The sequence below is a fragment of the Ammodytes marinus genome, assembly GCF_949987685.1.
Source record: "Ammodytes marinus genome assembly, chromosome: 18".
NCBI lineage: Eukaryota > Metazoa > Chordata > Actinopteri > Uranoscopiformes > Ammodytidae > Ammodytes > Ammodytes marinus.
Genome location: NC_137222.1, coordinates 13,532,362 through 13,545,799, shown reverse-complemented (window position 1 = coordinate 13,545,799; position 13,438 = coordinate 13,532,362). Strand labels below are relative to the sequence as shown.

Below are 13,438 nucleotides of genomic sequence, written 5' to 3'. Positions count from 1 at the left end.
CGACATTTTGCAAAGTCCAGTCATGTGTTTGAAATGTTACACGGGGTTTACCGAGTGAGCGGGGTTACTGCCAAGATTACGAGATGTGTCGAGGAGGTAAATGCGGGAGATGCCACACATAAAAACAAGCACATCCTCGCGAGTCCGCGTACGGTTAAACAAGCTACGACATCATCCCGCGCCTTTGTTGTCAGACGGCAGCAGGGCTCGAGATAGCTCAGTTTTTCACTTTTGTAGGAGGAAAAAATATATAAAACAAATTGATTGAGATGATTAGTGTTACGTTTTGACGTAACTGAATCATCCCGAAGGTGGGATCCGCAGAAAAGGAAGTGGAAGAAGTGAGCCCCTATCTAAGAGGAAGTTTGACAGATCGAGGAGGTAAATTGATGCTAACTGAGCTAGCTCGCTGCTAGCAGTCCACTGCTCGACTGAAGCGGACTGTTAACCGTTTAGTGGAAAGATTTAGCTCAGCACAGCCTGAACATCTCACTACCTGGATGACCTACACGTGTTTAACCTCACACTATCAATTCTTACCAGCTAAAGCTAATAGCTCACTGGTAGGAGCGAATGGACAAACCTGCGGTTAACTAAGCTAACCTTAGCCTGTTGTAGCATGTAAGCGTCTCCCATGAGAAAGCTTCGCTTGTTTGTTGGTGTTTTACAATTAAAAAAAAAGTTCGTCTGACAAGGTGAATTAAAACAAATAACCCTACATCATTTCCTGGTTCTTTTCACAATGATTACTAGAATCAAGAATATGTATATTAACAGTGTTGTGACACTGTACACTCACATGTCTGTGGACCTAACTGTTTGACATGTCCACTTTAATGTCTCAGTGGTTAAACATGATACAGTTAAAAAAAAATAAGCCTGATCTTTTCTGATCAATGTATGTCCTTTTTCCAGATGTGTTTGTGATCAGCCACGTAAGCCACAGAGCTCAGAGAGATATAGTTACCCTGTGATGCAATATTTCCAATGAATGGCTCACTTTTTCCTTATTGACTGCTGAGTATAAATGCTAACTGATGGCAACCATTTCTTAGTCAAACTACCTTCTCTATCTTCTACTCCTGCCGCATCCCACAGAGTACACATGTCGTCAGCTGCGGGGTCAGTGGAAAATGCCTCCATTATTTCAGAGAGCGTCTCCCATGATGGAAACCGATTGTGGATAGGCAACATCGACCCCAAAATCACAGAGTGAGTAAACCCGCTACTGGTTTCAGCCATTTGGAAAGGTGTTCACCTTGACAGTCTCTTGTTATTTAACATCGAGTGTAGAACTGTTGATTTGTATACATATACTGTATGTGTTGCTCAAACTACTTGTGAGACACTATTACTGTTTACTACCTCCAGTCATCACACATGATATAAAGGATACAAAAGTACAAATCTCCAGATTCAAGCTTGTGGCCCAGCCAGTTGAACGACAGTTTAGTTTTTTTTGCTTTAGCAGCAACAAGTGTTCAATTTGAGTGTTGCTGTTGTGACACCACCCATGTTATGAACCTGAGGTGCATTTTTACTGGCTCTGCCTCACGGAGAGGCGATGCATTGTGTGTGCATATATGATTGATTCGCCATGTGCGTAGTGTGTGTGTGTGTTTGTGTGTGTGTGTCGCAGGCTGAGACTGAGCAGATGAGGCTGGGTGTGTGAAAGGGAGGCAGCGAGGCGTGAAGACCTGCTCTGCTAAGGAGCAGCCATCATTCTTCACTCACCTGCCCTGTTTACTCTGTGTGTGTGTGTGTGTGTGTGTGTGTGTGTGTGTGTGTGTGTGTGTGTGTGTGTGTGTGTGTGTGTGTGTGTGTGTGTGTGTGTGTGTGTGTGTGTGTGTGTGTGTGTGTGTGTGTGTGTGTGTGTGTGTGTGTGTGTGTGTGTGTGTGTGTGTGTGTGTGTGTGTGCATGAATGCATGTTTAAGTACACAGTTGATGTTTGGGTGGCAGCTGGTAGGGGTGCAGATTTCAACCCACAGAGGTGTGTGTGTGTGTCACTTGACACAAAATCACACGTAAATGGAAACATCCTTTAATTGCTAGTACTTTTGTATCTGGGATGTGTGTTGCAGTTGAGTTTCTGAATGTGCTAAAGGACCCTGTGCCCCAACATTATATTCCAATGGAGGAGAGAAGGCAGTTTTTTTTTCTTCTTTCTTCGGGGTGTGTGTGTGTGTGTGTGTGTGTGTGTGCCTGTGCCTGTTGGGGGCTGCTGGAGAATGTATGGGCCGCAGCTCTGATGGGCGTCTAGACAGGCGTTTCCTTCCCCTTTCCCTGCTCTGCTCTACTTCTCCTTAAATAGTCCGCTCCTTCACAGTATGTGGGGAGAAAACAAGAGAAATGCCCGTGGCCCCCGGGTGCTGATTGGGAAGATTAATTAGCTCCTGTGTAACATACGCAGAACTCCCTGAGCCTGTTTGTCCCGGTGGTAAGCCCAAACAAAACTCGATGCAGAGGAGGAATGCAGACTTGAAGTGTAAGGTGCTGATTATTAATAAACATTGCCACCCCCTTCTTTCAAAATATTAAATGAATAGTTTTAGCATATTAAAGATGTCTACAGGTTTGTTGCTCATCAAATCTGGCCAAGAATTTTTGTATGTAAAGTGATTTTTATTTTATTCATTAGAAATATGTCCTTAATGTTAAGAAGCAAAATTGGCTAATTTGAATATATTGAACCTGTTTTTTATATAATAGAAAGATTTTTAGAGTAAAAGTATTGTCGTATTTGGCCTCAATTTCCTTGCTTTTGTGGAGTTCTGCTCTGGTTTGGACAGTGCAAAGCATTAGATCGATTAGGGTGCGATGAGGTAAGAAGGCTGTGCTTTTATTTTGTAAGAAAGATAGATTTCTTGCATGTGTGTTTGTGCAATAATGGTTATAACAGTATTCCAAGCATATGATTTTGAAAAGTTAACTGAACGTTTTTTTTTTCTCTCTTTCCTCTGTTATGCAAATAAAACTGTAATGGTCTTGCTGCTGCTGCTTTTCTATGATCAATTAAAGATGATGGCCTCCCACTCTTTTAATTCTTCACTGAAATAATCTTGAACGTAACCATTGATCATCGTATACTGTCAGAGCCTGCAGGTGTAACCGGAGCTTGCACCACATACCGGTATTCGTGTTTTTATGCTTTTGGCTGCTCAGAGGGGGGATTTCTCATTAGTATAAATACATTTATACCTCTCTACATTTTCTTCCCCTCTGACCTGCACTTCTCTGCTTGAACCCTTTTGTCTTGTCTTTTTCTGGACAGGACACTTGCACCAGCCCCCTCCATTTTCCTTCCTTCCTTGTCTTTGCTTCCTAGCTCTTATATCTTTCCCTACCTGGCTCCTCGCCCTCCTCTCTTCTTTTGGCCTCCTCTCCTCCTCTTCCTCCACCTTTCACCTCACCATCAACATCCCCTCTCTGAACTTTACTCTCCCTCCTCCTCTCCCCACCTTTCCCTCCCTTTCCTCCTCCTCCCACCCTCCACTTCTCCTCCTCTTCCTCCGGTGCTTTTAACAGCCCCCTCGAGTAGCTGTCCATTGTGGTTCAGCTCGCCCCAGCATCCAAAAATGTTCCTAGAGTGTCAGCCATCTATTTTGTCTCGCATTTACCCACTTGCACAAACATGAAGTGCAGTATGCATTTATTTGAATATATAGCAGGCAGCACAGAAAAGGAAACTTTTAGTGCTTTACAGCATCTTAAGAGATTTTTGCATTTTACTTTTGCCTGACTGCATTTCTCATTTGCTGATCAGAAGTTCACAGGTGCATTAAATGCAAAGAATACTTATTTGAGTAATTTAATTCAGAAAATGTAATATGAACTTTTAATGCAGTATTTTCTTTTTGCATATGAGCATAGTGCTGCAGAGGCCACTGTCACACGGAGGGCTTGAAGGGTGTTGTCTGGGAAAGGCAGAAATGATCTTTGGCCTAAAGCCCCCCAGGGAGTCATTGAAAGGTGGAAGACAATTGTACAATTTGTACCTGTAGACGCACATCACATCCCATCCATTCATACACATAGATGCACGCTTGCACATAGTCATTTTTGCGGAGACACACACACACACACACAAACCACTTCAAGATTAAAAATAACATGCGACTAAACAATAAAAGCCTCGAAGCATTGATTCCTCTTGAACAGTTATGCAAAACACCTGGGGTCAGTCCGAGTTCTGGACCGTCACACAAGGTAAAAGCGAAAACACAGGAAGGCATTTCATGATTTCTTTTGTTTGTGCATTGGTTTTGTTTTTATGGTTTAATAAACTTTTTATCATGTTCAAAAGGAAAGGGAGCAGGGAGGTTTAAATTAAAAAATGATATTGTGCACGTCTGCTCCCTCTGGCATGGCTCACTTGGCCATTTGAGCAATTGGTAATAATGTCATTATAACACCTGTGGTGTTCCTATGATTATGATGAATTTATGTCTGCATTTTTCTGGTTCCATCCATATTACGTGAATCTTTGATAATCAGAGAAAAGAAACAATTTGAATATGTCAGCTTGGGTATTGGGAAAGTTTTGTGTTTTTTTGTATAACTTTTAATCCATAATGAAAACAATAGTTGGTTACAGCTGCTGTACATGGTATTGCACTTCAGTGGAAGAGCAGGATATATATCTTATTCTGCTCACACGGAAATAAGAATATTGCACGTATAAATCACACCGTGCACAGGAGCTTTGACAGTTCACGGAAAAGCACCTGCTACTGAGCATGTGTTGAAAGCATTCAGTCAGCACTTGGTTGTATTCAAAAGCAACACAGAAGTGAAAACAGTCTACAGGTGACCCTGAGCTCTTTTTTTTCCCATGGCTTGCTAGTGGTCAGTTACATGCCAAAGCTATACAAATCCCTCACAGCGCCCTGCATAGCTCTGCAATGAGCACATTTCTATGTTGGTTCGTGGGGTCCCAACATTCGCAGGCTGCTCCGCACAGTGAGTGGATGTTTGTTTGGGCGGAGCTCGGCGCTCAGGGGGGATTTGATGCTTCCTCTTTTTTATTCCCTCATTGTTACCCCGCTACTGTATCCTCAGCATTGTCTCAATGAGAGATTTACTGTCACTCGACTGCCACAGCAGCTGGCCCTGCTGCTAAATAGGTGACACGGAGAGTATGGCTGCCATTCTCATTAGCCCCACTTGACAGATTCACAGACTGTACGCTGGCGAATACAGTGCGGAGCAGATCTGTAATGGCTGTTTTTATAAGCTTGACCCACAATATATACTGTTCTGGGCATTTTATTTTGACAAAATAAAAGTATGTTATTTCTGTCATGCTGTTATTTCTTATAAGAACCCTTCACAGAATGATATACTATTTTCCTCTTCATTTGATCTTCTCCTCTGTTCTTGTTTCTGTGTATTCTCCCTGTAGCGTTCTGTGTTGTTTTTGACATGATCCCTCTCCGTCTGCAGGTATCACCTGGTGAAGCTGTTGGAGAAGTTTGGCCATGTGAAACAGTTTGACTTCTTGTTTCATAAGTCTGGGCCTATGGAGGGACAGCCACGGGGCTACTGCTTTGTCAACTTCAACACCAGAGAGGTACGTGCAATGCAACATGTTTATAGTTTAGATTTTTATATGATTTTATTTTATTTATTTTATTTTTTACATGACATGATACGTGACGTGACTCAGTGATTTTGTTATTTTAAATATATTTTGCGACCGGGTCCAGATCAGGTCAAATGTTACATTTGTGTCTTACTTCTTAAACATTTCTGTTTCTGCAATTTTGGTATTACACGGCTCATCTCTACTGAAAACGTTCTGCTCATGTGTAGAGTATGAGAAGATCTCCACAGCCACACACACAATCGTTCATTTGAGTGTAAAAATGCCAAAATGACTAATAAAGCTTTATGAGACATCTCCAAACATTCATGACCTCATTTAGTGTCTAACTGAAGTGGACCATATTTCTGGAAAAAAAAAAACTAAAAACGGGAGCCCGCTCGGCTTCACAGGTTCAGCTCAGCGGGCAGTATTTGTTTTGGAGGGAGCCTGGGGGATTGTGATAAGCATCTAGTTTCACAGCTAGTGTCTATCAGAGCGACATGGAGCCCTCCCAAAAGGACTATACAGAGGAAGTATGTGTTTATGTAACACACTCGCACACTCAGAAAAAAAAGCATTTCATTAATGTAATTAAGCATCAAAGCCACTAACTTATTTGATTAGACAAAATTATATACTCTCACACATCCGGTTTCTACAACACCCGACAAAGACACACACTTATAAGATTAGCACATCATCATCCATTATTCTTCCTGCCATCTCTCTAATATTGTATAGACTAATTATTTAATGGCTCGTTTGCAATCAAGGCTGATTTTTTTTATCATAATTCTAAAAAATCTGTTCCTTTTTTCTTTCTCTCTTTTCCTCTTCTTCTGTGTGTGACTGTCTGCAGGAGGCAGAAAGGGCCATCCAATGTTTAAATGGGAAGCTGGCTTTGTCCAAGAAGCTGGTTGTGCGCTGGGCGCACGCACAGGTGAGGGTAAGTGTCAAACTTTGTTTTCTAAATGAAAAGTCTCATGCATCCTAATGCTGGATTAAGGCATATCACAGTTGACACTGTGACCGTGTCCTATATAAAAGTGATGTGCCTCTTGATGGACTAAATATGCGTTAGTCCATGCGTTTAGATAAATTACATCATCGTCTTTCAGTTATAAATAAAAACACATGGAACCGGTGTCCCTGTTGCCTTAGATAGCCGAATGATTTTAGAGAACCCACCAGTTATTCGAGGGTCGATCTTGAAAGCTTATTTTCGGTCTGTGTTGTGTGACGATAAGCATTTGTTGATTTTCATTTGAGCATTATCACTGCAGCAGTCAGTTTTTACGCAGAGTGGTGGGATCCCTGCACAACCTAATGCTTGTCTCTTTAACAATAGACAGCCTACTGGCAATGGGTGAAGGGATATCCTGTATAGAGACGAATCACGCCCTACACACACACAGTAGAGTAGAGGGAGGTCAGGGTCAATGCTGCCGCCTCTGAGACAACACCTTGTAGGATAAATCTGCTCATAGATTCATAGTATCTTGGCTCAAATCCATCATTCCAACCAAAGATAGCTGTGGTCATTGATTCCATTCTAAACCTATAGCTGCTTTTTACCAGGACATCTGTGTCATGGGGCGAAAAGGTTTTAATATTTAAGTCACTGTGTCTGTCAACGCGCTGTGTGCCCTTCCCTTACACATTGCCAGTGGCCTCCATTAATTTCTACTATGAATATATAGAGTTTTCTCAAATTCAACTATGTATTAGTAGCTGGGGGTGCTATTCACCAGTCCTCAGTTCGGAATTTCTCCTAAAAATCATCACTTGCTTTAGCTAAAGGTTTTGGTGTATAAATAACACAAGTAGTTTTTATTTGAAAAAATAAATTGGATTTCTGCACCTCTTTTTTTTTTTTGTATGTACCATACCGGATGTAGTACTAGGCCTCCGTAAGTGGAATTTTAAACACATTAAAGCCAATCGACAACTCTGTCCGGCAGAAAATGTTTTGTATTTTAAGTGAGGAAGCGAGTAAGTGGCAGTACGGGCATTAGTCTGGGCAGCTGGGACTGGACCATCCCTTTTTTGTATAGCATCAAAGCAACTCCTTGACATCCTTTACTGCGCCTATAAGCCCAGTTGGTTAGTAGAAAATGTATTGGCATGTTAAACCTGATGTTGAAGATAATTTCACTGGTTCCAGCCTAGAAGTCACATGCTGCTGGGATGAGTGAGTCAGAGACAGTGGTGAAGCAGTTGTTGTCTTTTTTTCCCCCCATGCGTACATCTTGACTTTATTATTACAGTCTTTGAAAGAGAGGAGATCACGTTGACGAGCGTTTATGTCCTCCCCTCCCCCAGAACTCTTCACCAAACATCCCATGGCATTTTCAAATCGACTTTTTCAACAGTTAAACAGTTGTGTCATTACTCATTACTGCATCATTCTGTCTCTTATCAGGTTATGCATGGTACATTATCTTTGCGTGAAAAAACTTCTGTAAACCCCTTATAAAAAAAATTAAACCGTCAAGTGAGTGTATCTATGATTTAGCCGCAAAACACACATTAGACACTTGTTTCAAATGTAATCGAACAACTACAAACATTTAAACCTAACGTTCCCATAGCTAGAGCTCTGGATTGTTTACAGATTCAGGTTTGGCCTGGTCCATGTAGATCCATATGCATTCCAGCAGCTACGTGCCTTTAGGAATAGGTGGAAGGGAAGGGTCCTGGCTGGTGGACTGCTCATTGTTTCAGACCTATTCTTGGCCATACATGTTATTTGTTTCTTTGGAGCATGTGTGTGTGTGTGTGTGTTCATTTATGTAAAGTACATTTACTGATTTGTGTGCATAATTTTTCCATTCATTTTGTCATACCAAGTGCTGTGGTTTTTCTCATACCCATCATGTTTATGTGACCTTTTGTTTTCGTTTTTGTCTTTTCTTTTTTTCCCTTTTTTCTTCTTCGCAGGTTTTGGAGAGTTCTGTTTTGGCTTGGTGGAGATGTTTGGAAGGTGCTTTTGAAAGCAATGAGTGCTTGGACGTTGGTTGTCGCTCTGCAGCGGCTCCCTCTTTATCCTCCCCTCGTGCCTTAAGGCTGTGATTGTGAGCTGCAAACGCAGGCCTGCTCAGTATGCCGTTCTGTTTGACCAAACCCAAACAAAAAATCTATACTTCAGCTTAATAATGTTGATGTTTGTGGGAGGAAGCTGGAGTTGGCTCTCCAGGAGAACTGCTGCCAGTGTTTATTAGGAGGTCTGATGGTTTTTCTAAATGTCTTGGGGCTATTTTTCTACTTCTACTTTTCTTCCTCCACTGGTTACCTGTTAAAACTTGGCACGGAACTCTATCTAAATATTGTACCCAAAACACTCTTTGAGAACACGTTTCTATCTGATCCTTCTGACAGAATTGTCTTCACTTTGACACAAGCCCTGTGCTAGAGAAACTCAAGCAATGCACTAAGCTTTTTTGTTTACTTGTCTTTAGCAGAACAGGAAATTCCTATTTTATTGGTCACTAGACACATTTTAGATGCAATTTGATCCTGACTGTTTATTCTGCATCTAGAAAGACAAGAGCTACTACAGTAGGTCTCAACAAGACATTTAGCTTTAAGTTGATCCCACTGACGGTCTGCTTCTGTTTATTACTGTGTATTCTGCCACTTATCGACGTGTCTCTGTCTCCCTGCACAATGGTCTTCTCTTGCCTGTTGTTTTACCCCCTTTGTTTATCTCTCCATCCTTCTGTCCCATCACTGTGTGTGTGGCTCATTTGTCTCGCCTTCCAGAGGTTTGAAGGTTTCCGCAACGACAAGACGATGCCTCCGAGCCTGGAGCCGTCATGCAGCGGCGGGGCAGAGGACGGGGCCGTAACCGCCAACCACCTCAGGTGGGCGCCACAAAGCACACGTCTTACCCTCCTTCTTTTGCTCCTTTTCTTCATTTCTCTCAGAGTATGTCCACTCTTAGCCAGCTAGCGAGCTGGTGATGTTCCATTGAATTGATTATAATTGTCAATATCATCCTATGAGTTACTTGAAAAAGGCCGTCCAGCTCGCTAACTTAAAGTACTATATTGATTACCTGATTTGTTTTGAGTTGCCTCAAGAGGGTGCTGCATCTTTAAGTCATTCCTATAAGTCCTAAACCTGTGGCTCTGCCCGTCGTGTCCCCAACAAAGAAAATCGTTTTTTGGAGGATTCCATTATGGTTTAGAACCATTTTTAAGAGTATTGTGATGATGATAGGTAATTACAATTTTTTTTGGTCAGGATAATCGCCGACTTTTTGCCTCTTATCTCCTCTGCGATCACCCTTTTTTTAAACGTCAATACAGCCGATTGCATAGCTTTGACATTTGTCTACACACACACACACACACACACACACACACACACACACACACACACACACACACACACACACACACACACACACACACACACACACACACACACACACACACACACACACGCACACACACACACACTGAGTACACCAGTCAAATGGAGCTGTTAAGTCAGTAAAAGGGCCTCTTGTGCACGCTGTATCAATTGTGCATAGCAAGTTATCAGCTATCGGCCTCCACACTTTGGTTGTAGTGTAAAATTCAAATATGACTCTCTCCACACAGCGCAAGAGGGGAAATATAAACACAATTTTCCCCCCTTGATGCCTCTTCTAGAGTTTCTCTCTCCTGTTTTTTGGACACTTGTGACACTCTTCTCTAGCTCATCCGCTCTGTCACTCTTCTACCCACCTGCCTGCACTGTCATTTTTTTTTTTTTGCAAACTTCACAACAGCACAACTGGTAATCTGTTGCTCGTGCTCCCACCCCCACTGCATCGGCTCCCTCCCGTTTACTAAGAGTGCTAATACCTCCTCTTCTATTCCCCCACTTTAGGCCATAGCAGAGATCTGTCTATCTCTCAGTAACCAACACTGGTATTTTCCCCCTTCAGTCTCACGGCTAACATCTCCTTTTTCTTTTTCTTTTTTTTTCCTCTTTTTCTTTGAAATCCTCCAGTACGACGGCTAAGATCCGCGCCATCGAGGCCAAGCTCCAGATGATGGAGGAGAATCCGGATGATGACCACTCGGGCCCGTCCGCCTACGTTTACAACAAACCGCCAGAGAGGAAACGCTGGGAGCCCTACTCTAAATCACACCACAATAACCAGAGCAGGCCCTTCCGCAAGTTTAGAAGATGACCCATCCTCTCCCACTCATTCTGGAGGGCCAACCCCCCCACACCCCTCACACACACACACACACACACACACACACACACACACACACACACACACACACACACACCTACACACACACACCTCAGCCCCCACATACATACATACATACATGCAAACAGACTCAGATGCTATAAAGACTATACACATCTTATCTGGGAATTAACAGGTTTTGAAGTTTGTCACAATACTTTGAGAACCCGGTGGAACTCCTTGGGGAGTAATCGCAGCAATCACGGACTACTGTACCTAATGTGGTTTCAGTTTTTTATTTTGGCTTACACAGGATCAGTTTTTATTCAGTCTTAAACGTATGCCACGTAAACAGACTGCTGTGCAGGTTGGATCCTTGGAACACGAGTCTGCTTTCTCACTTTTGCAGAGATTTAATGCAGGTGAATCCAACGGGAAAAAGAAAAAGGTCTAAATGCTGATTCTTCTATTGTTTTTGACGTGTTTTTACTCTCAGATCACATAATTTAAAAGGTGAAATCTTTTTTTTTTTTTTTTTTTTCCCCAGAGTCTTTATTATAAGACTTCAATGAAGAGTAATAAATGCAAAGAACAGGTTTGTATTGTTGTGGTGTGTAGAGTTTTGATAATTCCCCTTGCCACAGTCTCTTTATTTTAATTTTTTTATTATTAAAAGCATTTAAATATCACATTTTCAGTGTGTTGTGTGCCACCTTTCACATTCTCTTTGTCACCCCCCCCCCCCTCCCACCCCCCTAAAGGCAATGCTACTTGTCTTTATTAGCCTGATTTCAATATGCTCAGTCCCCCAGGTTTTTGTGGATGTGCTTGGTATTGTTTTGTAAGAATTTTTGTTAACCATCTGCATCTCATTAATGCAAGACTTTAGGACTGCTCGGTAAAAGCAAAACCCCACCAGTATCACAACCGTTATTATCTCCATTATTATCTGGTTAGAAAAATGCAGTCCTGAAATATTGTAAATGCTTTTCAAACCAGGGAAATTAGGCTGCACCATCGTCAGCAATGATAAACCCTCATGTCTGAATGTTTTCTGTAATATGATAATCCTATAGCATCCAGGACGTTCTGAGGCCCTGTTTTCTATTCATTTTTCTCCCCCTCCATTCCAGCCATGATGGATATTGACTTGTTTTATTAATTTTTTGCATATTTTTTGGGCGCAATCAAGCTGCAAATATTTTCAATATTTTCTAGGACTTTTAGCATATGGGTTCAATGTGGAAACATTCTCTTTTTAAAAAATGTATCGTTTCTTTATTGATTCCTCTGCGTTGTCATAATGAAACGCACCGCTTTTCGATCTGATCGGAGTCGTGTTTTCCTACAGGTGTGACATGATGTGCGTGAATGTATGAGAAATCCCTTTCAAGGCAAAAAGAAAGAGGAAATAGTTCGGTGAAATGATAGTTCGAATTTTGTTTGCGTGAAGAATTTATCTACCAACCAAAGGTCATGCATAGCCGATGTCTAAAGAGTTTACAAAGAAGGCTTCAATCGCATCTTTGTCTAGTCTAGCTGCAGCAGGGGTGGAGAGCGAGAGACTTCGTTTTACAAGATGGAATGAAAGAGCATTATACTTTCGAGCGCACCTAAGAAATCAAATCCTACCTCTTGACATCCGACAGTCTTGTTTTCTTTAAATGTCTTTGTTGCTGTCGTTAAAGAATTCACCCGACTGCTGAATATTGATGATGGCCGTTCGATCCAATTAATGATTTCATTGAAATGTGTGTATATCTATTTTTAAATAAATAATAAAAGCCTATTCGTTAAAATACATAGACTATTCAATTGATAACATGGTTTCAATTCATTTTCTACTCTGGATGATTGAAACGGTTCTTAATTATTTAGGTCTGGTTTATTTTGATGGGATAATTTCCGACCTATACATTTAGTTAATTTTACGTGATTGACACGTCCATTCAAACCGGTGTGTGTATTCGTGCACATCCTGTAATTATCAGGCTTCGCTTTCCTTGAATCACCGAATTCGTGAGTTGTTTTTTTACGCACAGATATAAAACAAATAACAGCCTATTCTCTTTTTCTTTTTTTATGTAATTGTTTTGTTTGTTTGGGTTGTGTAGCCTAAAATAAATTGTGTTTTGTGTCATGAGACTTTTCCACATGGATTAAAATACAAACCTGTCTTTTTAATTGTTAAATCCATGATAATCTTTTTATAGCTATTTTTCTGCCCTGATATACAATTACACAAAAATTGTTAACCAAACATTTCACCTTCATTTTATATTTTTAAATTGCTTTATTGTTACAACGAAAACAAAGAAAAAGCTTTTTAATATATATATAAAAAATTAAACCATGACGAAAATAAGCATTAAAAAACATGGAAGCGTGGACCAAACTTTGGAATTTGAATAAATGCATTAAGATTTTCGTACTATTTTGAGGCATTAATTTTCTATAAAAAAAGTTTATTTTAAATCTCACAGTATAGCCTTTAAACGTTAATTATTGCGTTACAGCATATACTGAACTCTGCTCGTATATTTCTGACAGATAAATGGCAATTATATCAATAACTCTAATTTCACACTTGGAATTTAGTTTCCCCCCTTTCTCTGGCTGCCGCTAGAAATACCTGAGATATCAAACACACTCCAGCAGA

At 41.0% G+C, this 13,438-nt stretch overlaps 1 protein-coding gene across 1 annotated transcript; it reads left to right on the top strand.

The window, feature by feature from the left end:
• The first annotated feature begins 195 nt into the window (after nucleotides 1-195).
• Nucleotides 196-12,764, top strand: rbm18 (RNA binding motif protein 18). The gene is made up of 6 exons (XM_080046297.1): nucleotides 196-381; nucleotides 1,099-1,212; nucleotides 5,444-5,570; nucleotides 6,445-6,525; nucleotides 9,348-9,448; nucleotides 10,587-12,764. Exons 2-6 carry the CDS (start codon nucleotides 1,106-1,108, stop codon nucleotides 10,768-10,770), a joined length of 600 nt encoding a protein of 199 aa, XP_079902423.1. The 5' UTR covers nucleotides 196-381; nucleotides 1,099-1,105; the 3' UTR covers nucleotides 10,771-12,764.
• Nucleotides 12,765-13,438: the final 674 nt, after the last annotated feature.